The following is a 26683-nucleotide window of genomic DNA, read 5'->3' as shown; positions in this document are numbered from 1 at the left end:
GATTGTTCGTCTTTCGGGGAGATTTTGTGATCTAGATCAACCAAAAAAATTAATTTTTTTTTTCCTGATTCCACAAAAGTTAATTACATGGTGTGTTCATTTATATTCATATAATCACTTGTTTTCACGATAAATCTTTTTTGATTTAGGTGATTAGGTCTATCACTACCACGAAGTTTAGAGACTTTTATACCAAAGTTTGACCTAATAATCTTCCTGCAGACTAAATAAAAATCTAAAAATAGTAAACAAAGTTTTAATCATTAGTTTGCATAAGAAAATATCAGACTGAAATTTATAGACAAAACTTATAAAAAAAAGGGAAATCTTCAAGTTTAAATTGGATTTGTTTTATGTATGATAAGTCTTGAGTTTTTAATTCTAATTTCCTTTGATATATTCTGATTGTGTTTCTTGATTTGGATGGAAACAACGACGATAAATGTTAATAACATTTATTGAGTCGTCGTGGAGGAGATGTTTGGAAAACAAGGTAAGTTTTGTGTGATTAACCGGAATTGGTTTCTAAGGAGCAAAGAATACGGTGGTCTCGGGTTAAGATCCCTCGAGCACATACATAGATCCATGGTTGCGAAGCTGAGTTAGAGATTACTTACTGAGACTGACGCTCCTTGAGTACAACTGCTTCAATCCAAATACATGCGTAACAGAAGTCTTTGGGATGTGAATAAATCTCCAGGTGGATCGAGTACTTGGCAAGCTATATTATCAGTTAGAGATGATTTATATAAAGGATGTTGTGGCTAGTTGGTGATGGAAAAGGGGTTAATATGTGGAGAGACCCATGGATCCTACCATCCTTCTTTTAGGCCTGAGTTGGATAACATGAACATATAGTAAGTCACGACAATGAATGAACTAATGCAAGTAAGTAGTAGTTAGGGCTGAACATGGTTTCGGTTTTCCGCTGAACCGGACCAAACCAGACCAATTAGGAAGAAACCAAACCGAACCATTTACTAATGGATTGGTTATGGTGTAGAAAATGGGAAACCGATATTGTTGGTTTTGGTTTGGTTTGACCTCTAAAACCGAACCAAAAACCATTGGAAAACCGATTAATTTTTAAACTTAGTTTCTACCGCCGATTTACAAGTATTAGATTCTACCCATTGATTTAGAAGATAAATAGAAACCCTAAATATAATATTTCATTATGATACTCTCCCTCTTTCTCCTTCTCTCAGTCGCCTCCCTTCTCCACCCACAACTACAGCTGCTGCTACTCGACTTTTTTCTTCCCGTCTTCCTTCTTTTTTATTTGTCAATAACTAAATTAAGATATATTATATATCTTCTTTTGATCTCTAGAATTAGAGTAAGTTTTAACTATTCTTGTTTTTTTTTTTTGTCTGTAAATTTGGGTAAACCAATACTATCGGCAACTACGATTTTTTTATCTGTAAATTTGTGTATTTTTTTTTTGTTTGACATAATTATTGGTTAACCAAAAATCACTGGGACAAACCGAAACCATTTAGAAACCGAATCAATGGTTAATGGATTGGTTTGGTTTAGATTTTTAGAAACCAATAGTATTGGTTTCGGTTTTGGTTTGGCTAGAAACCGAACCAAAACCGACCATGAACAACCCTAGTAGTAGTGGAGCCTTAAGCTGGGATTATGACCTTTTTTCATCGTTATTTTGTGCCACCACTACTTATGCAATTCTTGCTATTCATATAACATGTTACTCCCAGTTGGATAAATTGGTTTGGAGACTAGATCCAATTGGTAAGTTTTCTCTGAAGTCATTTCAAAAATTGATAGATGATGAGCAAGGTCAGGCTTCTACGAGTAATATCGAGTAGTTTTCCCTGGAAATATTTTTGGAAGGTGAAATGTATAGCTCCTAGAGTCCACGCCTTCATATGGCATATACTGCACAAAGGTATTGCATGCAGAAAACACATCAATAGATTCATTGGGCAAGTGGACCCAAATTGTTGGTTTTGCCTAGGAGAAGAAGAAAGTTTAGATCACTTACTACTTCAGTGTCACAGACCAGGCTATGCTTTTTGCTTCGCCTTTGGGAATTAGATCTAAATATTTGACCAATTTGTCACAGACCAGGCTATGCTTTTTGCTTCGCCTTTGGGAATTAGATCTAAATATTTGACCAATTTGTCTATCAAGGATATTATCGCTGGATGGCTACTAATGAAGGACAGACTTATGACTTTCTGCTTGGGAGCGAATGTTTTACGGGGGATTTGGAAGTCGCGTATATGAAAGTATTTGAGAATAAGACTGTACCTATTCAACAAGTGTTGTTCGAATCCAACATGTTATTTAGGGACTAATACTATCTTGAACACCAAACACAGGTTGAGATGGCGGTGACAACTTCTCTAATTCCTCAATGGTCTCCTTCTCCTCCAGAAATAGTGAAATTAAACTTCGACGCTGCTGTTAAGGAATCCAAGTCATGTGCTTCTCTAGTTGCAAAAAAATAGGAGGCAAGATTTGATCCTCTCATGGCTGAAACCCAAAGCGCTCTCCTGGCTCTTAAACTGGCGGAGAGAATGCAGTTTGAGAGGACTGTAGTCGAGGGGGATTGCCTTCAACTGATAAACATTTTGATCCATGAAACATCAGTTATTCCTTAGAGGATTCGACGTCTAATCGAGGAAATTCTAGCTCGCTTGCAGCAGTTCAGTTCATCTTCATTCTCCCACTTTGAACGAGATGCTAATAATTTAGCACATAATCTCGCAAAGTATTCTATACGCCAAAATACTCATCTTTGGTGGAGTTCTGCAACACCTCCTTCCTTCTTTGATCAACTAGCTGAGAGCTAGTTTTATTTCCACTTAGTTTTTTCGATTTTTGTTTCCGTTTTGCTGATTCTATTTCTGAATATAAAAAAAAAGGTCATATATATCGAGTGATTTCTCATAATTATTAAAGGCGGTTACCAGGATTGCTAGGGAGGGAACCAACTCATATAAAACAAAACTCTCCATACATGGGATCTCTGAATTGGTATTCGTCCTAGCAATCCTAGTACCGCCTAAAATAATCGTGTGATTTTTGTTCTCCCACTCCGATTAAAATCTTTTAATTGGTACCCGCCTTTAAATAGTTGTGATTTTTGCTCGAACCATAATATTGGGCATACCAAAATCTTCCAAGGCATACTGAATGAAGACAAAAAAGGTTGTGAAATAGCAAAATCAGATAACCCCTTAACCCAAATTTTTTTAATGACAAATCTGCCCTTTATGTATTAGTGTTAATAATCTTGATTAGTGATTAAATATTTTGTTTAGTGATTAAAATAATTTTCAGAATTATAAGAGTTGTTTAGGTGAAAAATTTGAGGAAAAAAAAATCAAAGTTTTGGTTTGGTTAAGAAGGAGAGAAAGAGAAGGAGAAAGTGAGAAAATTCTAATTCTTGATTCAATGGAGGATGAGGAGGGTCATCATTCATCTAAAAAACCTAGGAAAAATCATATCAACTACAACAATGATCCAGAAATGGCTGATTTCTTAGATTATGAGAATGATTTTACACCCACTCAAACTCAAGCTCAAACTCAAACACAAACTCAAGATGATGATTTTTATGAGCCAAATCATGATGATGAAGACATTGATAAGGAACCCAATGCTTGTAATACACAGGTACACTTATATCCTATACTTAATCTCACTTCTATAGCTCTCAATTATCAAAAGTTTGGTTTTTTGAATCATGGTTCGGCGAAACAGGTTGAGGTTCGGCTCACATCTATGAGCCGAATCTACCAATTGATGAACGGTTCGTCTTACTGAATCTGTTTACTGCATGCGCCGAACCTATAATTTCCGATTCCAACCCTTTTGCTAGACACTAGTTCGGCTTATATGAAAGTTTAATAGTAAGCCGAACAACATCCTGAATAGCCCAGAATAGAATCATTGTGCCGAACATAATTTTTTAATTTCTGGGTTGAAATACTGTTACTAGTTCGACACATATGGAGAATATCGTATCAGCCGAAACCTCTTATGTTCAAGGTTCGACACATAATATGATTATCGTCTGAGCCGAATATGAATTTGTTAATTTTTGGGTTAAAATATTGTTCGTGGTTCGGCACATATTGAGGATATCGTATAAGCCGAAACCTGTAAATGTTTATAGTTCGGCACATAATGTGATTATCGAATGCGCCGAACCTTGTTATTATATTCCCTTTCTAGTGTTTAACCTTGTGATATTCTTTGTAGATCGTGCTTGGACCCATGGAAAATCAACCTGATCCAGTAGACATAATTCACGAGGATACCAAAGGATCACTTCCAAAATGATTTGGTATGTAAGAACCTTTTGTTTACCTTAATGTTGTCGGAATATTCCAAAGTTTTTCTTACAAATTACTTGTTTTGGAATGAACGTAGATATGGAAAACTAAACCAGAAGTTCTGGATTGGCTTGAGGAACACGCGATGAAGATAAATTGTGTACTAGTTAAAGGACAACAAAGCCGATGGGATCGGTTTGAAATGATTTGTGAGCGTAGTGGAACCGGCGCTAGCAAGGTTAAAAAGGGTACTGTATACGTTGGGAAGACCGGGAGAAAGAATAGGACGAAGACGAAGAAAAGAAATTGCCCTTTCAAGATCGTTTTCAACCTCAAGAATAAGTCCATGAACAAAGAAGATCAATATTGGATAATGAATTAAATCTTATCTTCAACGTTGGATAAGAATATTGGATACCAAAGTCCATATTAAACTCATTAAAATCAATTAGATCTTATCTTCAACTTCAAGAGAATGAAAATAAAAACACAACGCAAAAAGAATGAGGTCATTCCGACATCGGACGAAAAAGTTATGGCCAAAACAAGATCGAAAAACTTGAGTGTGCAAAGAGAAGGTTCGGCTGATAACTCAACAACACGAGCTAGCCGAACCTAGAGCCTGCAAATCAATATCTTCGAAGTGTTTACAGAGAGAGGTTCGGCTTGAAAGTGATCTAATCGAGTCAGCCGAACCTGATAACTACCTGGGGTAAATTTCACTTCTCAGGTTCGGCCGGGAAGGTTTGCAAGGTATTAGCCGAACCTGACACTGTTCTGGGACGTATTCAATACACATTTTGGGGTTCGGCTAAAAATTGACATTTACGGTTTAGCCGAACTGTTCATAGACACTTTCAGGGTAAAATTTCAAGAACAGTTCGGCTCAAAACTCAACTCAATTATCAGCCGAACCCGCTACTGTAATCGTCAAAAACCCTAAGTTTTTAGCAATTTAACCCATTCAATCCATGAAAAACAACAAATAAAAGATTGGGTTTGTAGGGAATACCTTCTTATCCTCATTTCAGTATTTGTAGTTTCAAATGGTTGAATTTCCGATTCAATTTTTGGTTCAATTATAGTTTTTATACCTTCATCTTCAATTGATTCTTCTTCTTTAATTCATGGATTGGAAGAGGATTTAGAACACCTGACGTTTCCTTTTTTCTTTGTACGATCTATTATATAGTTCAATTTAACCGATGATCGAAATTTCACGAATCGATAATTAATTACAGTGATGAAAAAAAATAATCCGAGAGAAAAGGAAGGTGGTTTAGCTGGAGGAAGAAGAAGAGATGTTTAGGATAGTTTATTTTTTGATTTTAGGTTCAAGGGTATATAGGTAATTGAACTACTCAATAAACACCCCTTATAAGGTCACCTAGGATGGAAAACTATTTTGTATGCCTTGAAAGTTTTTGGTATGCCTAAAATCATAGTTCTTTTGCTCTCCCATTAATGTTCTAGTTTTCACAATTGAGATTTTGGTATTTCGTGGCCCAACTTAGAAATGATGCTATTGTCCAGTTGACTTGCTCTCTACTGGGCCTTCCATAACTGTCCACAGAATACAAACTGCCACCATAAAAGTTCCACGTAAAAATGTCGCGCAGTAAAACATTAGTCTCAGTCCGAACTCCAAAGTCAAACTCCAAACCTTAAAATCTACAGAAAGATCTACCTCTGGAGAATCAAAATATAATCTTCTGATCCGGTAAGTCTTTGCTGATAAATCACTATCCATGGCTACTGGAAATCTGGGTTGTGTTTTGGTAACAGTAGATGGAAGTGAAGAAAGTATGAATGCATTAAAATGGGCAATTACTAATCTCAAATTACGTCCTTCTTCTACTTCTTCTGAATCACAAGTACAAGAAGAAGGTTTTTTCTTGATCCTTCACGTTCAGTCTCCGCCTAATATCATCACTGGTCTTAATCCTGGTTCAATCCCTTTCGGTGGACCTGGTTAGTATATCATCATCAGTAGCACAATCCAATTTCTTGATTTAATCCCTTTTTGGTTATCTTTTACTAATAATTTTCTGTTGTCTGTTTAAAATAATCAAAATTTTAGGTAATTATGAAGTTCCTGCTTTTGCTCAAGCTGTTGAAGCACATCAGAGAAGAATTAGTGATGCAATTATATCTCACGCTATAGAAATTTGTACTGAGAAGGGGGTATGATCAGTGTTGAAATTTGATTTTGGGAGCTACTGTTTTTGTTGTTGCTGTATTTGATTGCCTAATTCATTGATTATAAGTCTGTGTGTTGAAAACCTAGGTTAAGCATAAAACACAAGTAGTTGTGGGTGATCCAAAGCAGGTGATTTGTGATGTTGCTGAAAATCAACATGTGGATTTGCTTGTGATGGGTTGTCGCCCTTTTGGCCCTATTAAAAGGTAAATGTTCTTCTTAGTTAGCATCATCGGCTTATATCAATGTCAAAAACATGGCAACATTCATAGCTTAAACGAGTTTCAAAATTTCTATCTGCAACATGTTTGGAAGAGTGTTTCAACCAGTGCTGGCCAGTTAAGGCTACAAGGGATGATACTGTGCAGTGCTAGTTCACTTGCCTCACAAGCTCTGCTTGCTTGAGAGTTTATATATCACTTAAATTAGGTTGGTTCTAGGATTAATCCAGATGAGGTATAAATTGCACGGTTGAGTGTGTTTAGAGTTGGCAGCACCATTATGAATTGGTTCTTAAATAAGCCCTTCGACGCCTTCGTTGATATTTTTCTTTCTTTTAGTACTAATTTGCCGGATAAACAAGAAAAACAAGAAATTCCTCTTGATTTAATATAAACGGAGGCTTTCATGATGTACGATAAACTACCACAACAGTTTGTTCTTAACGAAGTCATCATTTCTTCTAGAACGGCTTGAGTTGGTTCCCTTGTTGACTGGCCAAAGTAGTTAAGTTTGAATGATTTTTGGAATTGAGGAGCTTTCCGGAAATGACTGCTAATAGCTTGCTTACAGTATTAGCTTAGAGATGTATTGCTGACTGATTCACATATTAAATATCTTATTCCCATTTCTAAGCATTTGTATAGACCAATCACTACGCATTTTGAGTTAAAAGAGTTTGTATCAGCTCATCTCACTGTTTTAGTTGAGGGTTACTATGTGTAACTAGAAGGGCTGAATCTAATAGATGCTGAGCTGTCAGATATGATCGTGCATATAGGATAGGCTTTTGAGTTATCATGCTTTGCGGTTTGCCAGAATCTGTGGAAGTCCATATTTTGGCGTCTTACTTAACTGCTTTTGCTTTCAAGCTTCTGATTCTTTCGATTCGATTGACAAATTCACTGCATGAATATGGAGGAGGCATTGCTGAGAAAACTAGTTTGTATGTAGAAAGAACTAACCTGTATTAGAATACTTAGCATCCATTAGAGTTTCAATAATATACTACGTACAAATTTAACAATTATCAATTTATGCAACAGGATGTTTTTGGGAAGTGTAAGCAATTACTGCACAAACAATGCACAATGCCCTGTCATTGTTGTCAAGAACTTTCCATGATGTTCTAGGTATGTATCTTACACTCCTGCAAAGAATTCTAGTAATGGTTTTTGCATCAATTCATGTAGTTGCTTTCACATGATTCCTGTTTTTAGTTCTTGCACACAGTTCTCTCTTATTGTTAGTGAGTGGTAATGTCAACTAGTATGCATAGTGTGCAAAAACAGGAAGTACATTGAATAGCATGTTAAATCATTAGAAAACTTCTCAAGTCCTAGGAGATGTTTTTACTAAAGTTATGGTTGGCCTCTATATCTATATTCGGAATTTTTTTAATGGATTTTAAAAACAGCATTGTTTCTCGGGAAGTCTGAGCAACTGAGCATCAGCAGTTTCCAATCCCTGGCAATATTGGTTATTTAGCGGTCAGTATAACCATAAGTTCCACGCCACATTCCTTGGTATGGCCTATTATGAACTGCTCAAAGCACTTCTCCTGTTGTGGTTAGTTGTATATGCCTTGAATGTTGTTTGTTGTATCATTTAAAAGTGTTCCCAGATAAATGTATAATCATATGAATAAGATAAATGTATAATCCCTGGCACTTCTCCTGCTTGCTTTGGTGTGCAATGTAATCTATCTCCTTCGATACATAAAATACTTTATTGAGACTTTGTTCTTGGAGGTCAGCTCTCAGTCTTCGTTTTTATAAAATCTAATAAAACCATGCTCTACATAAATTACTACGTTTTTAAACCCTTGAGGGCCTTGACAGATATCATAAAGAAAACACAAACTTCATGCAGTTCTTGGATAAACATGTTCATGGATGAAGAGTGAAACCCTTTATAATTATTTAATTTGATGAAACTTCATAAATCTGAGTGAGATTGCGGAAGAAGAACAGACCCAGAAACATAGTAAGTTTACGAAAGAAATTTATTATTTACAGATCTCTTTGTGAGGGTAGTTATTTTCCATTATTTAATGAGCAAAGAGTCTGAATCATTTGCTGTAGCAGTACTGCTGACCAGTGCATGTGTTGCATATAGCCTAATAGAACAAAGTACATTCACGGACATGGAATATGTTTTTGTCAGGTTTTGAACTCTGATCTGGATGGGCTGGGGGAGTAGTACTGACTGCACAATAATTGCCTGTTAGGTACAAAAATTTCTCATCAATCCCAACCCACTTGAGCGATGAAATGGGATATGATATATGCAATTATTATGCTTTGTCTTACCATGCTGAATGGACGTTACATCAATGGCCTGAACTCTATGAGCAGGCCCGTGATAGGGAGGATAGAGTCTTGTCTTGACATCTAGAGAGAGGGATGTTGGTCACGTCTTTGTTATCGAAAAGTTGAGATAAAATGACACCTATTGACAACAGCTATGAAGAAAATCACTCGTATTTTTCAGCTTTGAGGGCAATAACTGTCTTTTGCAAGTGGGTTAGCCCTTAACACGAGGCTTTTGAGCTGAGAGTCAATATCTCCAGGGCTAGGACCCATCATGTGTGAGAGAACTTGGGAGTTAGGACACCTCGTGACTAGCAAGGGGTCACATGCACTCAATGGACAAATTATAACAAGAAAGGGCATATTGGTAAAACAAATCACCAACTCCCTTCTCTATAAAGCTTTCACGTTTCATTGCTGAATTTGTAAGTTCTTATCCCAATTCATTCAGCAGTTCACTACTGAGTCATGGCTTTACCTATTACTGCATTCCTTCTCATATCCTTTCTTCTCTCAGCCACTCATGCTTTTGAATCATGCAAAACTTCAGAGTCGTCATCTGACGACTTAGAACTCTCAGTCCTTCATATGTACGGCAAATGTTCACCATTCTCACCACCCAAACACGAGTCATGGCTGGATACTGTCCTAAAAATGGCAGAAAAAGATCCAAACCGAGTCAATTACTTGCTAACTCAGAAAACAGTAACAGCAGCTCCCATTGCATCCGGACAAGTTCTAAACATAGGGAACTACATTGTTCGAGCTAAACTTGGCACACCTGGTCAACTCATGTACATGGTCATGGATACTAGCAATGATGCAGTTTGGGTACCCTGTTCTGGGTGCACAGGTTGCTCTTCCACGGTTTTTAACTCTTCTGTGTCCACCTCCTTTGGATCACTGGACTGCAAGACAACCCAATGCACCCAAGTTCGAGGTCTCTCATGCCCAACTGCTGAATCCAGCCCCTGCCAATTCAACCAAACCTATGGTAGTGTTGATTCATCATTCTCAGCTACTCTCTCTCAAGACTCTCTTAATCTTGGAGGGGTTGGTGTTCTATCGAATTTATCTTTTGGTTGCATCAACTCTGTCTCAGGTCACTCCGTGCCCCCACAGGGACTCTTGGGTCTAGGTCGGGGTTCCATGTCGCTCATCTCACAATCACAGTCAGGGGTGTTCTCCTACTGTCTACCTAGTTTCAAATCCTACTACTTCTCTGGTTCACTCAAACTCGGACCGCCAGGTCAACCAAAGAACATGAGAACCACTCCGCTTCTTCGCAATCCTCACAGACCATCATTATACTATGTCAACCTCACTGGTATTTCCGTTGGTAAGGTTTTGGTTCCCGTTGCCCCAGGTCTTTTAGATTTTGATACTACCACCGGTGCTGGAACTATAATTGACTCGGGTACAGTTATTACTCGGTTTAAGGCACCTCTTTACACTGCACTTAGGGATGAGTTCAGGAAACAAGTTGGTAAAGACATATCATCTTTGGGTGCTTTTGATACTTGTTTTCTGGCTACAAATGAAGATCAGTTTCCACTTATAACACTTCATTTTACAGACATGGATTTGAAGTTGCCAACTGAGAACACACTGATTCATAGTAGTTCTGGCTCATTAGCTTGTTTAGCTATGGCTGCAGCTTCAAGTAATGCATATTCAGTGTTGAATGTCATAGCTAATTTGCAACAGCAGAATTTCAGGATTCTTTTCGACCTTACTAATTCTCGCTTAGGCATTTCTCGTGAAATCTGTAACTAGTCTCTGACCTCTCGCTCGAGAGTGTACTTCTGTGTTGATGTAACTGGTTGCCTGTGTTTTCGCTTTTTATTTTCATTTTAGTGTGCTCTGAAGTAAGCATTTTAGTGTGTTCTGAAGATCATTGCATGAAGTTCTAATTAAGAAGTGAATGAAAAAAGTGTACTATTTGAATGGTCTTTCCATTGCAGTGTTCTTTCCATGACAAGTACATATGAATGTTTTCCTGGAAGTAAGCATACACATACACGTCTCTCTCTAGGTGTCTAACAATGGAAATTTGAATTCGTTATCAGCCCAACCGCTGATGAATAGCAACACCATCATCTCCCAATCTCCCATACAAAGCTAAACATTCCCGGTCAGCTGTTCTGCTCTAAGAACAATTTTCATCCACCTAAGAAAATAGTTCTTCAAAATCTTTTCCACCACTTCTACTTCTGCATCAACATTTATTCACCAATCATTTAGACGTTCTAATCTGTTACCATCTCGCTCTTGTACATACCAATGTCTCTGGACCTTGAACCATACACTACTATCACAGGAACACCCAAATCGATAATGTCATGAAAAGACGGCGTGGGTATCCTTTAAGGTAAATCACCTGTTAAATGTGGGACAAACTTGGTGCTCTTCAAGAACTCCTTAGAACTAAACAAGACTTTCCTTGGTGGCTCAGAAAGAACATCTTCTGCAGCACTCAATGCAGCTCTTTTTGCTTCTGAATCCAATCCAAAAAGGCGCCTTGTTATCGGTGTATTTAAAGATAAATCACCTAAACCAGTTTTTCTCATAGCTACAATAGTTTGTGTGAAACGCCGAAGATATTCAATTCTGTAGTTGAAGGGTTTTCGGAAAGAACCCGAATTGTTGCTACTGAGCTGGACTATTGCAACTCCCCCGGCTTTGAGCATTCGATCAATGATTGCAACAGTTTCGAACCCAGAAACCACGACGAAATCAAATGCATTATCCGGAATTGAGTTTTGGCGTTCAATATCAAATTCAGAAACCATACTCATTTCATATTTCTTATTGAAAATGTCAAGATTAACGAGAGAAGCCTCACCAGGGCTTCCTGTGCCATATAAGAGACCTTTATTACCTTTTGATTCAAGTATTCCCTCGTTAACCAGATCCTTGAAAAGCATTGGCAGTACCGCGCCATTAATTGGATCAGAAGCAACAACATTATAAGAACTGAATGATCTCAGGAAGATGAAAAAAATCCAAGGAAATGTAAAAATGACTAATGATAGAAGAAGTGATCTAGACACCACCCTTAACATCCTACAATGAGGGAACTTGATGACCAATTTATTATGATCTGGTCCAAAATGCAAGAACTCGAACCTGTTTTGTATTTTCCCTTGGTATGCATGACCCATTTCCATTATTTCGCCTATAGATGCCAAGATTTTGATTTGAATCCTTTGGGTATTAAAATTGCAACTTGCAAGACTTTGAAAGCATAATAAAGAAATTTAGAAGGCGAAAGAGGAGGAATGACAGATGAATTTCTTAGCGGGTACAAAAACGGGAAGAGGTGTGATTTCCGCCAATGAGAGCTGCACGAGTAATTCGTGTTCTTGACCAGAGAAGCATCAATTGTTCAATCCTTGGAATCTCCATTACTTGATTTCCTGGAGACTTCTGGTATTTTAGATGAATTTAACGCTACATTTCCTCGGAAGCATTTGAAGTTATAAAACAAGTTGATGAAAACAATGATGGACACGGGATTGGTGTGTGTATCAATGTAAGAGAGAGATTTGTTGAGAGCCAAGTCACGAAGAAGACACGGTTATGACACGGAAAACGGCTGGTTGTTCATTTCTGGACAGAGAGATAGCAAATGGTGGACATGGCTGGATGAAGGAGGTAGTTGGTTGAGTTGTACTGGGAGAGAGAAGTATAACCTTAACATAGAATGTTCGAAAGAATAAAATTTAAATATCTCCCCCCTCTTTAAGTTTTACCAGATCCTGACCATTGGATCGCGAACCAGATCCTGACCATTGGATCGCGAATTGGTATCACCCTCGTTAATAACAGTGGTATCCCCTTTATAAATCATGCTCCTTAATGACAGGAAAAGAATTGAAAAGTCAAAAAGTTAACTCAAATTGGTATCTCCTATCATTAAAACTGAACTGTTGGATAACAACAACAAAATTTCGTGTGATTTTTCTTAGTTATTTGACGAGAATGCCCTCTATCTGTTCAAAGCGCAACTCGACTCTTTTCCTTTCCCTGCACTATTCGTCTTCATTTCCATTGCCTCCCCGTCATTACCATCGTCACCAGCAAATATCACCCCCACCACAGTCATCATCACCGACAAATCTATCATCCCCCATTATGTTAGTGTACCGACCTCGTTCCATTTCCACCCCGTCGTTACCATCGTCACCAGCAAATATCACCCCCATCACTGTCATCATCGCCAACAATACTATCATCCCCACTATGTTGGTGTACCGACCTCGACTCGTCATAAGCTCGATCCCCCACTATGTTAGTGTACCGACCTCGTTTCATTGCCACCCTGTCGTTAACATCTTCACCAACAAATATCACCCCCACCACTGTTATCATCGCCAACAATACTATCATCCCCAACTATGTTAGTGTACCGACCTCAACTCGTCATAAGGTCATGGGTAGAATTCACCTCGAAAATCGGTTGACTAGATGAGGGATCCCATCGACTTATAAACTACCCAATTAAGTCACATCCAACCAATATGGGACTAGAGTCCCAACATCGCACCACGCTTCCAGACCCAACGTCCTCGTTGGCCCATTCTATCGACACTGCCCCGGCGGTAGCCATTTCCTTATGGCGGCTCCACTCGACTACCAGTATTCAATGCGGTTGACAATTACGCCCATACATACATATGTGCCCCAACACTTTAATCTAGCCTATAGGTCATCCCTTCCGTGGAGCGGGTATGGGTCGTGGTGGTTGGCTCTGGTAGCCTAAAGGGTAAGGTTGGAACACACAATTGAGGTAACAAAGTGGATTTTCCAGTAGAAGGACTTGTATGTTTTTATTGTCGCAAAACAACCAAAATACCTTAACCAACCCCCAAATATAGTCACCCGATCACGACACCAAGTAACGATGAATCCTTGTAGTTGATTACAGCTGATACTTCTTTGAGCCAGCTTCCTCAGTGTCATATTTTTTCTGTAATGCATCCCACACATCTTTAGCAGTTTCAAAAGTTGAATAATACTAATATAAATCATCAGATAATGCGTTAAGAATGTAGTTTTTGCAATCAAAGTCATCATCGACCCATTTGTCAATGGCCTTCTGTTTCTCCTCAGGAGTTTGAGAAACAACGTCTTTGGCACCACCGGTAGGAGGTGGATCAGTAGCAGCAGCACCAGCATCAGCATCGGCAGCAGCAGCCTTATCAGCAGCATCAGTCTTATCAGCAGCAGGTTCCAGGGTTCCAGGATGAACACTCGACACAATCATATGCAGCTTCATGAGTTTGAGATAAAAGAACATCTTCAGCTTCCATCTTCTGAAATACAACCCTTCAAATTTGAATGGCTTGTTGGTATCATCAACGCGCTTCTTTTCAACCTCCATAGAAAAATCAAAATACCTTAAAATTGTTGGAAACAATATAGAAAATTCAAAAAATAAATCTCAAACAGCTGAGTCGCGGACTAGGTCGCTATCTTTAAGGTATTTTGCGACTCTGCCTCTTTGATTGTGCTAGCAGTCAAAATTTTCGAAAAACCTATGGGATAAAACAGCTGATACTCTCTTGTTCGATTTCTCTGCACTATGAGAAATCGAATCACAATACTCTTTCTACACTTGCTCAGAACTCAAAAATAGATGTAAAACTCTGTTTTTACATCCTCTGCAAAACTAATCTAATATAGCTCAAGAGAATCAATCAAATTTAATGAAAATAAATTTTGAGTAACTCCCCTCAATTAACTTTCCGTAACAGTAAGAAAACGGGCAGAAAAGACTGTCAAAATTTAAGACAATTAATTAGAGAATAATTACCATAGACGTTTTTCAAAACCAAAAGTCAGATGTGCAAAAATAAATAAGTTTTTGAATCACATACCTCCCAAGATCCCCAAGGCCCCGCTCTCCCGGATTTTATTAAATAAATATAGATATATAAATATACCTGGTCAAATGCATGGGGTGAGACTTGAACCCAAGTCTTTAGTGTGGGAGCCCAAAATAATACCACCACACTATCTCTCTAAGTTTGGTATAATATTACAAAATTATGTTTTTAAATATACATACCCCAACAATCCCCCACTTATATTTCAAAACATTGAGCAAGTGTTGTATAGTTGTGCATCTGCAATGGTGCCTTCGACTTGAACCTCTGCATAGTGTTAAACTTTCTAAGTACCAGGTGACTTGAGTCTTGAACTCTAACTAATATTAGATTATTTAACACACACAACTATATCTAGAGTAAAGTCCTTAAGTTCGCACATTAAGGCTATGTGCTTATCCCTTTTTTTAATAAATGATCTAGAGAAATGCCCAATTTCTCATAGAAGGCGGCCACACCTTCACATTCGTATAGGTGAGTCTATCAAGAATACTCATGTGTATCCCACTCTAACTTAAGAGCTATAGACTTCATTAAGAGTTAAAAAAAAAACTCAACCTGTTTCCCACTTCAGGATATCATGCTATGGGAATGCATGACTCTATCATATCATTTATAACTTCGTCTAGTCCCTTTGAACCTATTTATAGGTTGGGTATCCATTACAAATGACTCAACTTCTCACGGGAAAAAGTCTCATACTTTTAGAGATATTCCATACCTTTTCTCTTGCTAATCCTTTCGTCAATGTATCAGTTATATTTCCTTCAGACCTTACATGATCTACTCTAATAACACCGGTTGTGAGAAATTCTCTAACTGTGTCGTGCTTTCGACGTATCTGTCGATTCTTATTGTTATTATAACAATTCTCTACTACTCCGATAGACGCGGTACTATCGCAGTGGATCAAAGTGGCTGGTATCGGTTTTTCCCATACTGGAATGTCTGACAACAGACTCTTCAGCCATCCTGCCTCTTCACTAGCTGCTGCTACTGCCATCAATTCAGCCTCCATCGTAGATTGGGATATAATTGTCTGTTTCTTTGATCTCCAAGATACAGCGCCCCCAACAATAGTAAAAACATATCCACTGGTGGCCTTGGAATCATCTGAAAGAATGTTCCAATTAGCATCGCTAAATCCTTCAAGGACTGCGGGATACCTATGATAGTGTAATCCTAGGTTTGTGGTTCTTTTCAGATACCGCATAACCCTCTCAATAGCATCCCAGTGTTCCAAACTAGGATTACTGGTAAACCTGCACAAAACTCCCACTGTATATGCAATGTCTGGTCTAGTACAATCAGTTGCATAACGCAGACTGCCAATTATACTAGCATATTCAGATTGTCTAACACTTTCTCCAGTCTTCTTAAACAATTTCACATTAGGATCAAACGGAGTACAAACAGGTTTACAATAAAAATATTCATACTTCCTCAGAATTTTTTCAATATAGTGAGATTGATCTAAAGAAATACCACTATCAGTTCTAGTTATTTTGATTCCCAAGATTACACTAGCTTCACCCAAATCTTTCATGTCAAAATTCGAACTAAGCATGCTTTTAGTTTCATTGAAAACAGATAAATTGGAACCAAATATTAACAAATCATCCACATACAAGCAAACAATCACACACACATGATTTTCAGATTTTATAATAGATGCATTTGTCACCCTCATTTATTCTGAAGTTATTTGAAATCATTAAATTATCAAATTTCTCATGCCATTGTTTAGGAGCTTGTTTCAAACCATAAAGAGATTTTTCTACCTTACATACTTTTTGTTCTTGTCTAGGAATTACAAAACCTTCAGGTTGTTCCATGTAAATTTCCTCTTCTAGTTCACCATTCAAAAAAGAAGTTTTAACGTCCATTTGGTGAATAACAAGATTATGAGCAGCAGCAACAACAATCAAAACACGTATAGATGTTAATATAGTAACAGGAGAATAAGTATCAAAAAAATCTACGTTCTCTCGTTGCCTAAATCCTTTAGCAACCAGTCTAGATTTGTACTTATCTACTGTTCCATCAGGTTTGAGTTTCCTTTTCAAAACCCATTTACAACCTATAGGCTTACAACCAGGAGGTAAATCTACTATATGCCAAGTTCCATTAGACATGTGAGAATCCCATTCATTATCTACAGCTTCTTGCCAGAAACTAGACTCTGCAGAACTAAACGCCTCTTGTAAATTAGAAGGTTCTTCCTCTACAACGTAAAATTCAAAGTCGGGATTTTTATCTTTTGTCTCAGTCCTAGCTCTTTTACTGCATCTAGGTTCAAATTCAGTGATCCTAGTTTCTTCACTTCTAGGTTCTTCTAATCTAGGTTCAGAATCAGAACTAGGTAAAGCACTTGGTATTGAACCCCCACTATTACCCCCACTATTTCTAGATTCAAAAGGAAATCTCTCTTCAAAGAAATCAACATCAATAGATTCAATAATAACCTTATTATTAATATCAAAGAACCTATAAGCTTTACTGTTTTGAGCATAACCAATAAAAACACATTCATAAGCTCTACTTTCTAACTTATGTCTTTTAGGATCAGGTTTTCTAACAAAAGCTAAACAACCCCAAACTCTAAAATAAGAGACATTAGGTTTTCTACCTCTCCGGATTTCATAAGGAGATATTTTGGTTTTATTATTGGGAATGCGATTCAAAACATGGCAAACAGTCAACAAACATTCACCCCACCAATGAGAAGCAGCACCAGAACTAAGCAAACAAGCAACAGTCAATTCAGTAAGAGTACGATTCTTTCTTTCAGCTTTCCCATTCATTTGAGGATTATATGGAGCAATTATTTCATGTATTATGCCATTAGTTTGATAAATTTCAGTAAAGGGAGCAGAATCATATTCAGTGCCTCTATCACTACGAAACCTCTTAATTTTTCTACCAAATTGATTTTCAATTTCAACAATAAAGATCTTAAACTTTTCAATAGCTTCATTTTTATGGCTCAACAAATAAACATAAGTATAATTAGAACAGTCATCAATGAACGTCATGATATACCTTTTTCCATTTCTAGTTAGGATACCTTCATATTCACACAAATAAGAATGTATTAAGTCTAGTGGTTTGGATTCTCTTACAACATATTTATGTGAAGTTTTGGTTATTTTTGCTTGACTGCAATATTCACATTTTTCAAATTCATTTTCAGAAAATTCAGGGAGGACACCTAACTTGCTCATGTTATTTACTAACTTTTTACCCACATGACAAAGCCTACCATGCCAAACATTAAAATTGCAAACCATATAAGCAGAAGATTCAATTTTATTCATAGCATCAACATTAAGCTTAAACATTCCATCAGTAGCATAACCTTTTCCTACAAAACTCTTATTCTTAGTTATAGTGTACATATCAGACCCAATAGTTTGATACAAACCAGCCTTGTTGAGAAGATAGCTGGAAACAAGGTTCTTTCTCATTTCTGGAGTGTGAAGGACATCTTTCAGCATGAGTGTCTTCCCAGAAGTAAACTTCAACTCTACCGTACCAGAACCTTTCACCATAGTGCTGTGAGAGTCTCCCAACAACACTTTCTTATCTTTGGTTTCAGCATAAGTCTTAAACATGGAACTACCAAAACAACAATGACGCGAAGCACCACTGTCTATCCACCACCCATCAGATCCACCAACCATGTAGAATTCTGGATCAGATACCATGGCAATTATAACGTCACCCACAACATTAGCTTGTGCGTTATTCTTTTCCTTGTTAAACCTGCAATTCCTTACCATGTGGTTTGGTTTATTACAAGTATAACAAAGACACTCAGAATTGGAATTCTGTCCATTTCTTGATGGGTGTTGGTTCTTGTTTTGATTAGGCCTTCCTCTTTTCTTTTGGTTCGGGTTAGGTTTCAGGTCCTTCTTCTTAGGCTTCAAACTAGGATGAGTCTTATTGTTAGAAACAATGAGAATCTTTTCCTTCTTATCTTGTTTCCGAGCTTCTTCCTCAACCCTGAGCTTAACAATCAAACTTTCAAGAGAAAATTCTTTAGTCTTGTGACGCAAAGTATTACGAAAATCTTTCCAGCTAGGTGGTAACTTTTCAATCATTACAGAAACTTGAAATTGTTCATCAATTTTCATACCTTCAATCATAATTTCGTGGTAAATTTTTTGAAGTTCATGAGCCTGTGAAACAACTGACCTATCATCCACCATTTGGTATCTCAAATACCGGCTCACAGCATACTTCTTTGAGCCAGCTTCCTCAGTGTCATATTTTTTCTGTAATGCATCCCACACATCTTTAGCAGTTTCAAAAGTTGAATAATACTCATATAAATCATCAGATAATGCGTTAAGAATGTAGTTTTTGCAATCAAAGTCATCATCGACCCATTTTTCAATGGCCTTCTGTTTCTCCTCAGGAGTTTGAGAAACAACGTCTTTGGCACCACCGGTAGGAGGTGGATCAGTAGCAGCAGCACCAGCATCAGCATCGGCAGCAGTAGCCTTATCAGCAGCAGGTTCCAGGTTTCCAGGATGAACACTCGACACAATCATATGCAGCTTCATGAGTTTGAGATAAAAGAACATCTTCAGCTTCCATCTTCTGAAATGCAACCCTTCAAATTTGAATGGCTTGTTGGTATCATCAACGCGATTCTTTTCAACCTCCATAGCAAAATCAAAATACCTTAAAATTGTTGGAAACAATATAGAAAATTCACAAAATAAATCTCAAACAGCTGAGTCGCGGACTAGGTCGCTATCTTTAAGGTATTTCGCGAATCTGCCTCTTTGATTGTGCTAGCAGTCAAAATTGTCGAAAAACCTATGGGATAAAACAGCTGATACTCTCTTGTTCGATTTCTCTGCACTTTGAGAAATCGAATCACAATACTCTTTCCACACTTGCTCAAAACTCAAAAATAGATGTAAAACTCTGTTTTTACATCCTCTGCAAAAGTAATCTAATATAGCTCAAGAGAATCAATCAAATTTAATGAAAATAAATTTTGAGTAACTCCCCTCAATTAACTTTCCGTAACAGTAAGAAAACGGCCAGAAAAGACCGTCAAAATTAAAGACAATTAATTAGAGAATAATTACCATAAACGTTTTTCAAAACCAAAAGTCAGATGTGCAAAAATAAATAAGTTTTTGAATCACAGACCTCCCATGACCCCCAAGGCCCTGCTCTCCCGGATTTTATTAAATAAATATCAAATGCATGGGGTGAGACTTGAACCCAAGTCATTAGTGTGGGAGCCCAAAATAATACCACCACATTATCTCTCTAAGTTTGGTATAATATTACAAAATTATGTGTTTAAATATACATACCCCAACATCTCCTGATTTCGATTATAGATTTCCATTTTACCGGTTTGGATTTCAATTCATACAATTCAATTTTGAATGAAACATGTACGAAACAACTTCATATGAAAAATAATTCAATTCATATCTCCCCCTCTTGAAACAGGTGCATTCTTTTTCCCCAATTTCGATTTAAGTTAAACCTAGAAACTTCTCTGATTTTAGTTTTGGGTATGAGTTCACATTTTTAGTTTTAGTTTGTGTGTTAAAAGATTACATGTATGTCTAAATGCTTTAGAGAAAATCATTGTTCTACAGATTGTTATCAGTTAATATTTTTTTTCGTATGTCTGCTATAGGTTGGTTTAGTAAACTTGGAAAATAAGGAATTTGCTAAGAAGGTAGTGGAGACAACACAAGCTAATCTACAAAGGTAGAAAATTTAGCCAACAGTTAACAACGTTGATCAATGCTTTAAAATAATAGGTTGTAGTCGTCTATGTGCTTGGGATGTCATCACATCTCAATTGAGCTTTCAATGTTATTGCCTGGAACATAAGAGTCTAATATAAGATACATGAGTTTTCAACTCCCTAAGTGTAAACACTTAACTTGAGATTTTAAGTGTCCCATTGGAAATTTTACCTAATTGGGAATATGTGATTTTTCAATTCTCCAGTATAACCATAAATCTCCAGCTCTTAACTGCCATATTGCTAAGAATATAATTATGAGAAGAATGGCTACTAACCTAGAGTGTACGACTCTATCTTATAATTATGAAAAATCAACAAGTAAGAATTTTGGTCATTGTTTCGTTGTAGGTGAGTACAGAACAAAGGTGTTAGAGCATTGCTCGGTCGAACTGACATGCGTTGCTATCTCAAGCATGTTTGTCAATGTTAGTGATCAAAACAATAAGTCTTGATATCTAGTCTACTGTAGCTAAGTCTTGGACTAGGATAGAAAGTGTAGTTGAGCTCAAGAACTCCATGGAAATCATCATACAAGACGAAGGGCTACTCAAGGAACTGGTGGATCTTCATCGACTAAAAGGTATGTGGAGACTTGAACTTATCTATCACTCAAAAGTCTATCTACTCTATCTATTATTTTGAGACAAAAGTCATTTTTCTATATAGACTTTGATTATACACATTTTCTATTTCGAGCCGAGTTTATCTCGCCTATCTATTTCTCGAAATATGTATTGGTAAGCTTTTGCTTTGGCCAAGTTCATCTTTACCTAGTGACGAAAGTCATGACACGTTTCAATCACCTTGAAAATTGTTTACTTTGACGAAATGTCCTCTAAGAATGTATCAATGATTGAAATGAGAGTTTAGATTAAATAACCAATGATGGATATAAGACGTGAACTCAGTCCGCGAACCTTGTCCGCGAACTTGCGGAAGTTCTCGACCCGAGAAAATCTGTTGGAGTTTGAGAACTCCTTCCGGGAACTTAAGTCCGCGAACTAAGTCTGTGAACTTAAGTTGGTTATATCTATAGACGATTGTTTCTGAACTTATTTATGTTAACTAAGGAATGCTAAATTCAAACCGTGGCTATATAGTTCATGAAACGATTCGAGTGAATCAAATCGTTTTTGTTTCGATTGTGTCTTGTGTAGTTACATAAGATTTCCTTGCAATTGAACAACTCTCAAACTAGTTCATTTGAGTCATTTGAACTAGTTATGGTGAAGAAGAACATGGTTGATATGAAAGTGTTCATATGGCTAACCATTTGGTTAACTATTGTTGAACCAACAAATGTTCATGTTTGGGTACGGTTACATAAACCCAAAATATTACATTTCATTTGTGGGTAACAAGCTAAGTTTTCGATCCAACGGTTGAAAGATATTAGCTTGAATCTAATCAGGTTTTCATCTAACGGTGAATATTGAATGCTTTGTTACCAAGCTAACATTGATTGCAACCCTGATTTGAAAGACTATATAAGGGAGAACTCTAGCAACTGGGAAACCTAATCCCCACACATCATGTTTGATACTAGTTGTATTAGCTAGAGTCGATTCTCCTTTAACCTTTGGTTTCTTCTTAAAAACCAGGTTAACGACTTAAAGACTTCATTGGGATTGTGAAGCCATACCGATACTACTTTCTCGTAGTTGTGTGATCTGATCTTGCTGATTCTATCGTTTTGAGTACAATCGTAACGATTTTCTTGAGATTTATATCTCCGATAGGCAAGATAGAAAAGTAATCACAAACATCTTCGTCTCATCGTTTGTGATTGCACAATATCTTCCTTCGTCGCGTCGATTAAGATTATTGTGAGGTGATTGATAATACTAGGTTGTTCTTCGGGAATATAAGTCTGGGTTATCAATTGGTTCATGTTCACCTTGATTTATCAAAAGACGGAACAAAAATTGTAGGTTTATCTGTGGGAGACAAATTTATCTATTCTGTAGACTTTTCTGTGTGATACATATTTGTTTATTAAAGTCTTCGACTTTGGGTCATAGCAACTCTTAGTTGTGGGTTAGATAAGCTACGGGAATCAAGGGCGTAGTATCCTGCTGGGATCATAGACGTAAGGAGCGCAACCGTACCTTGAATCAGTGTGAGATTGATTGGGGTTCAACTACAGTCCAGACCGAAGTTAGTTTGTAGTAGGCTAGTATCTGTAGCGGCTTAATACAATGTGGTGTTCAATCTAGACTAGGTCCCGGGGTTTTCTGCATTTGCGGTTTCCTCGTTAACAAAATTTCTTGTGTATGTGTTGTTTCTATTCCACATTATATTTTGTTATATAATTGAAATATCACAGTTTGTGCGTTTGTATCGATCAATTGTGAAATCCAACCTTGGTTGTTGATTGGAAATTGATTGATCTTTGGATATTGGTCTTTGGCACCATCCAAGTTTATTATCCTTGTATTTGATAAATACTCGCAAATTATTATTTGCTTTAGTAAAGACCAAATCAAGTGAGAGAGATATTAACTCCTCAATATACTTTTCTCTAGATTGAGTCTGACTGTCTAGTTGATTCTTTAGAAAGTATATTGGAGTTTGTCCATACAGATTGCTAAGCGAAATATTGGGTGTGGTTGTTGTACCCCCGCTTTTTCAATTGGTATCAGAGCAGGCAAACACGTTAAAGACCTTATAAGTCTGTGTTTGTAGCGATATGATTATGGACGAGTCTATCTCTAATAACGTACCAGTTCAGAAATTACCAGATGATTTTAAAAGCTTGGATTCACCTGAGAGAACTGCCACATCTAAGTCAATATCTAAACATTCTCTTGATGTAAAAATTGTTGATTGAGAAACTCTCCTAAAAGAACAGTTGGATGAACTTTCTGATGAAGGTGATTCAGATATTGATAGAGATGTTGATGAGGAAGTCTCAGAGTATGTTAAGTTTTTGGATTCGTGTAATATGAAGAGGATTACAACTTCTCATGTCTCACCTCTTCTGACTCTTTTCTGTCGAGAAAACAAGAAATTGAGAAGATGTTACGCAGGTGTTTATTTTTCGAATTGTTATAACGAATCGATCCTCAAGGATTCTGAGGAAAACCTACGTATGAAGTCACTTGAATGTGATAATATTTATGAAAAGTACGTTTTGTTGGAAGAGAAACTTGCAGAATCTTAAGCAAGGTTTCACTCTCAACAAATTAGTTTTGATGACAGAGAAAGTGCTTGTCTCGCTCGAGAAAAACATCTTGAGGCTGATTTAGCTGCTGCTCTTGATAAAATTAAGATGTTGGAAGATGACTTGAAAAAGTTCAATACTAGTTCAAGCAAATTAACCACTATGCTAGGAGAAAGTAAAATCATCGTGATACACGAGGATTGGGCTATAAGGGAATAGATGCTCCAAGTACTAGCAAAGAGGTAAAATTTGTCAAGGCTAGTGATGCTTCTCAACAAAATGTGTCCACTGATGGAAAAAGTGAAATACCTTCATCGGAAGTTAAGGTTCGAAAGAGAAAAATATATCAACCTCCAAAGTCAGCACACACGGATCGAGGTAAGAACATTCCTTATGTTTGCCACTATTGCGGAAATAAAGGTCACCTGGAAAGGAGATGTCATTTCCGTATAAAGAATGAAAAACTTCATGATGTTCTTGTTTGGGAATCACAAGAAGTTGTGAAGCCAAGATCATATGTTAAGACTAATCCCCTTAACGTTACAGGTTGTAACTGTCCAACCTTTAGGCAAAAGAATCAGTGATGTGATAAACCTAAATTTTCCTATAAACGTCATACGAATCCTTTTCACAATCGTAATGGTTATCAAAAGGATAACTTCGTAAATACTAAGACAAGATCCGATGCTCCCAATTGGAGAAAGACTAACTTGCAAAAGAATAGTCAATCCAATTATCTTCCGAGAAATCTTGAAGAGAGTAATGGGAAGAAGGTTCCGGTTGTTCCTAAACGCACTCAGAAGTGGGTACCAAAGAAATCCAATGATGCTTTGAGTGTGAAAAGGAATGATCTTCCAGGAAATTCCATGACTATGGAGAAGGCAGTATCCATGATGTTGGAACTTAACAAGTTTTTTGAAAAAATGGAATTTGATGTGAAAGGTTCTAAAAGCGATCTCTTTCATGATAATCCAAAGGTCACTTGTGGTGAGCAAGACATTTTTCACCCCAACACAACTTGATTGTGTTTTAAGTGCATCCTCACCAAGGAATGCCCTGTTATGTATACAATGAGGGAAGCACGAAAATTGGGGCGCACATATTATGTTTGGTAAGGCTATGAAATTTAATTAGATCATCTAAAAAGGTATGTTTATAAACTTGAGCAAGATTTGTGCTTTTATTTTCTTAGAGAACTTATAATGATTCACGTACCTTTCTTATCGTTCATTTCTACCTAACTTGATTTGTGTTTAAGGTTCTTAAATGTTTAGGTTTGAAAATAATAGTTCGGGATGTTTGGACTACATGATAGACTTACCAGGTATGCGTAACATCATTTAAAATCAAAATTCAGGGGTTTAAGTACGCATACCCGTTTGCATACTGCTCCAGGATACGAAAATTCGTTTGCAAACCCGTATGCATACTTGACGTTGATATTCAGTAAATTTGTTTTGGCCGTAACTTCTTCGTCCGAACTCGGAATAACCTAATTCTTTTTACATTCTCTTTCTCTTTGAATTCTCTTCAAAATGGTGATGATAAATCCTAAATTTGGATGAGTTAAGATTGGTCTTTGTCCTGTATCTTATTTTTGAGTGTTTTGTTCCGTTTCGTCGCACTTGTTCCACTTCTTTTGGACTTGGGCACTTGGATTCTTGGAGTACTACTCTTCTAAGCTAATTTGTAGCTTTTAAAAGAATGTTGTTGGTGAATCGCAAAGAAGTAAGTTCAAGAATGGGCAGTAGTACGCATTGCTATGAGATTCTTGAATGTTCACAATCATCTTATGTGAACTATGATGCATGGTCTTTAATGACTTTGTATGTTCTTCTTTGTTGAGAAAATCTTTTTATACGCCTTTGGTAACCACTCTTGGTGTAAATCCGTGCGAAAAAGATTGATTCTACCTTCTAAGGCCAAAGATGATTTTTTGCAGTATTAATCTTTATGGTTTTATATATTGCAATGTGTTATGGGATATGTGTGTTTTCGTCCTTGAACTGTGATTGTCCCGTACCTTGTCGAAAGTTAAGTCCTTTATATGTCGATATGCATGCGTTGATAAAAGAAGGAATGAACTTTTGACAAAAACAAGAGTTAAGCCTATTATGTCAATTATTGACGGAAGATAGGTTAAAATCTTTTGTTTACAAGGATTATGTCTATTGTATGTGATTGTGCAAATGGTGATGAAAAATAGAATGAATTCTTGCTTATTCCACGGTATAAGGTAGACCTCCGATCCACAATTTTTGGGTACATACTGTGTTGTTCCATAAGGTGTCTTATGTTGAGCACAATCGACTGAGTTATTCTTAGCTTAGTTGTTGCTCCGTGAGGTACTTTATGTCGAGCATGTTCAACTAAATTAATCATTTTCGTTTGGTTATTTAGTTGTTGCTCCGTAAGTTCTCTTATGTCGAGCATGACCAATTAAATTGATTACTCTTGTGATTAATCTAATTGTGTATTTTTGAGTCTCCATAAGTTCACTTATGTTGAGCATTTCCGATTAAATTAATCATGGGTTATCTTGTGGTTAATTTAATTGAGTATTTTGGATTCAAATTCATACTTGTATGTGATTTGTTATGTCCAAATAAATCCTTCTTTTCTTTTGAAATTAAGGTCGCTCTTGTTTTTCCTTTGGGAATGACATATAATGGGGGAGAGTTCTTAGTTGAACTTGTACTTAATTGCCAAATCTTTGTGGGTGTGCGGTTGTGGAATATTATAGGGGTTATCTTGTATCTTTAAACTCCTTGAAGAATGCATTTAGCTTCGGCTTTAT

The 26683-nt window shown here is 37.0% G+C and overlaps 2 protein-coding genes across 3 annotated transcripts; both read left to right on the top strand.

Annotated features, from left to right (window-relative positions):
- Positions 1–5936: 5936 nt before the first annotated feature.
- LOC113356319 (universal stress protein PHOS34-like) lies at positions 5937–9221 on the top strand. 2 transcript variants are annotated; one of them, XM_026599434.1, is made up of 5 exons: positions 5937–6281; positions 6391–6494; positions 6598–6716; positions 7776–7862; positions 8896–9221. In XM_026599434.1, exons 1-4 carry the CDS (start codon positions 6059–6061, stop codon positions 7852–7854), a joined length of 525 nt encoding a protein of 174 aa, XP_026455219.1. In that variant the 5' UTR covers positions 5937–6058; the 3' UTR covers positions 7855–7862; positions 8896–9221. The 2 variants fall into 2 exon arrangements, with proteins under 2 accessions (XP_026455219.1, XP_026455218.1); XM_026599433.1 differs by lacking the exon at positions 8896–9221 and adding an exon at positions 8147–8484.
- Positions 9222–9458: 237 nt separating this feature from the next.
- On the top strand, positions 9459–10997 carry LOC113356318 (aspartyl protease AED3-like). The gene has a single exon (XM_026599432.1). It carries the CDS (start codon positions 9510–9512, stop codon positions 10815–10817), a length of 1308 nt encoding a protein of 435 aa, XP_026455217.1. The 5' UTR covers positions 9459–9509; the 3' UTR covers positions 10818–10997.
- Positions 10998–26683: the final 15686 nt, after the last annotated feature.

The sequence above is a fragment of the Papaver somniferum genome, chromosome 3, assembly GCF_003573695.1.
Source record: "Papaver somniferum cultivar HN1 chromosome 3, ASM357369v1, whole genome shotgun sequence".
Taxonomy (NCBI): Eukaryota; Viridiplantae; Streptophyta; class Magnoliopsida; order Ranunculales; family Papaveraceae; genus Papaver; species Papaver somniferum.
This window is presented reverse-complemented; position numbering and strand designations above follow the sequence as displayed.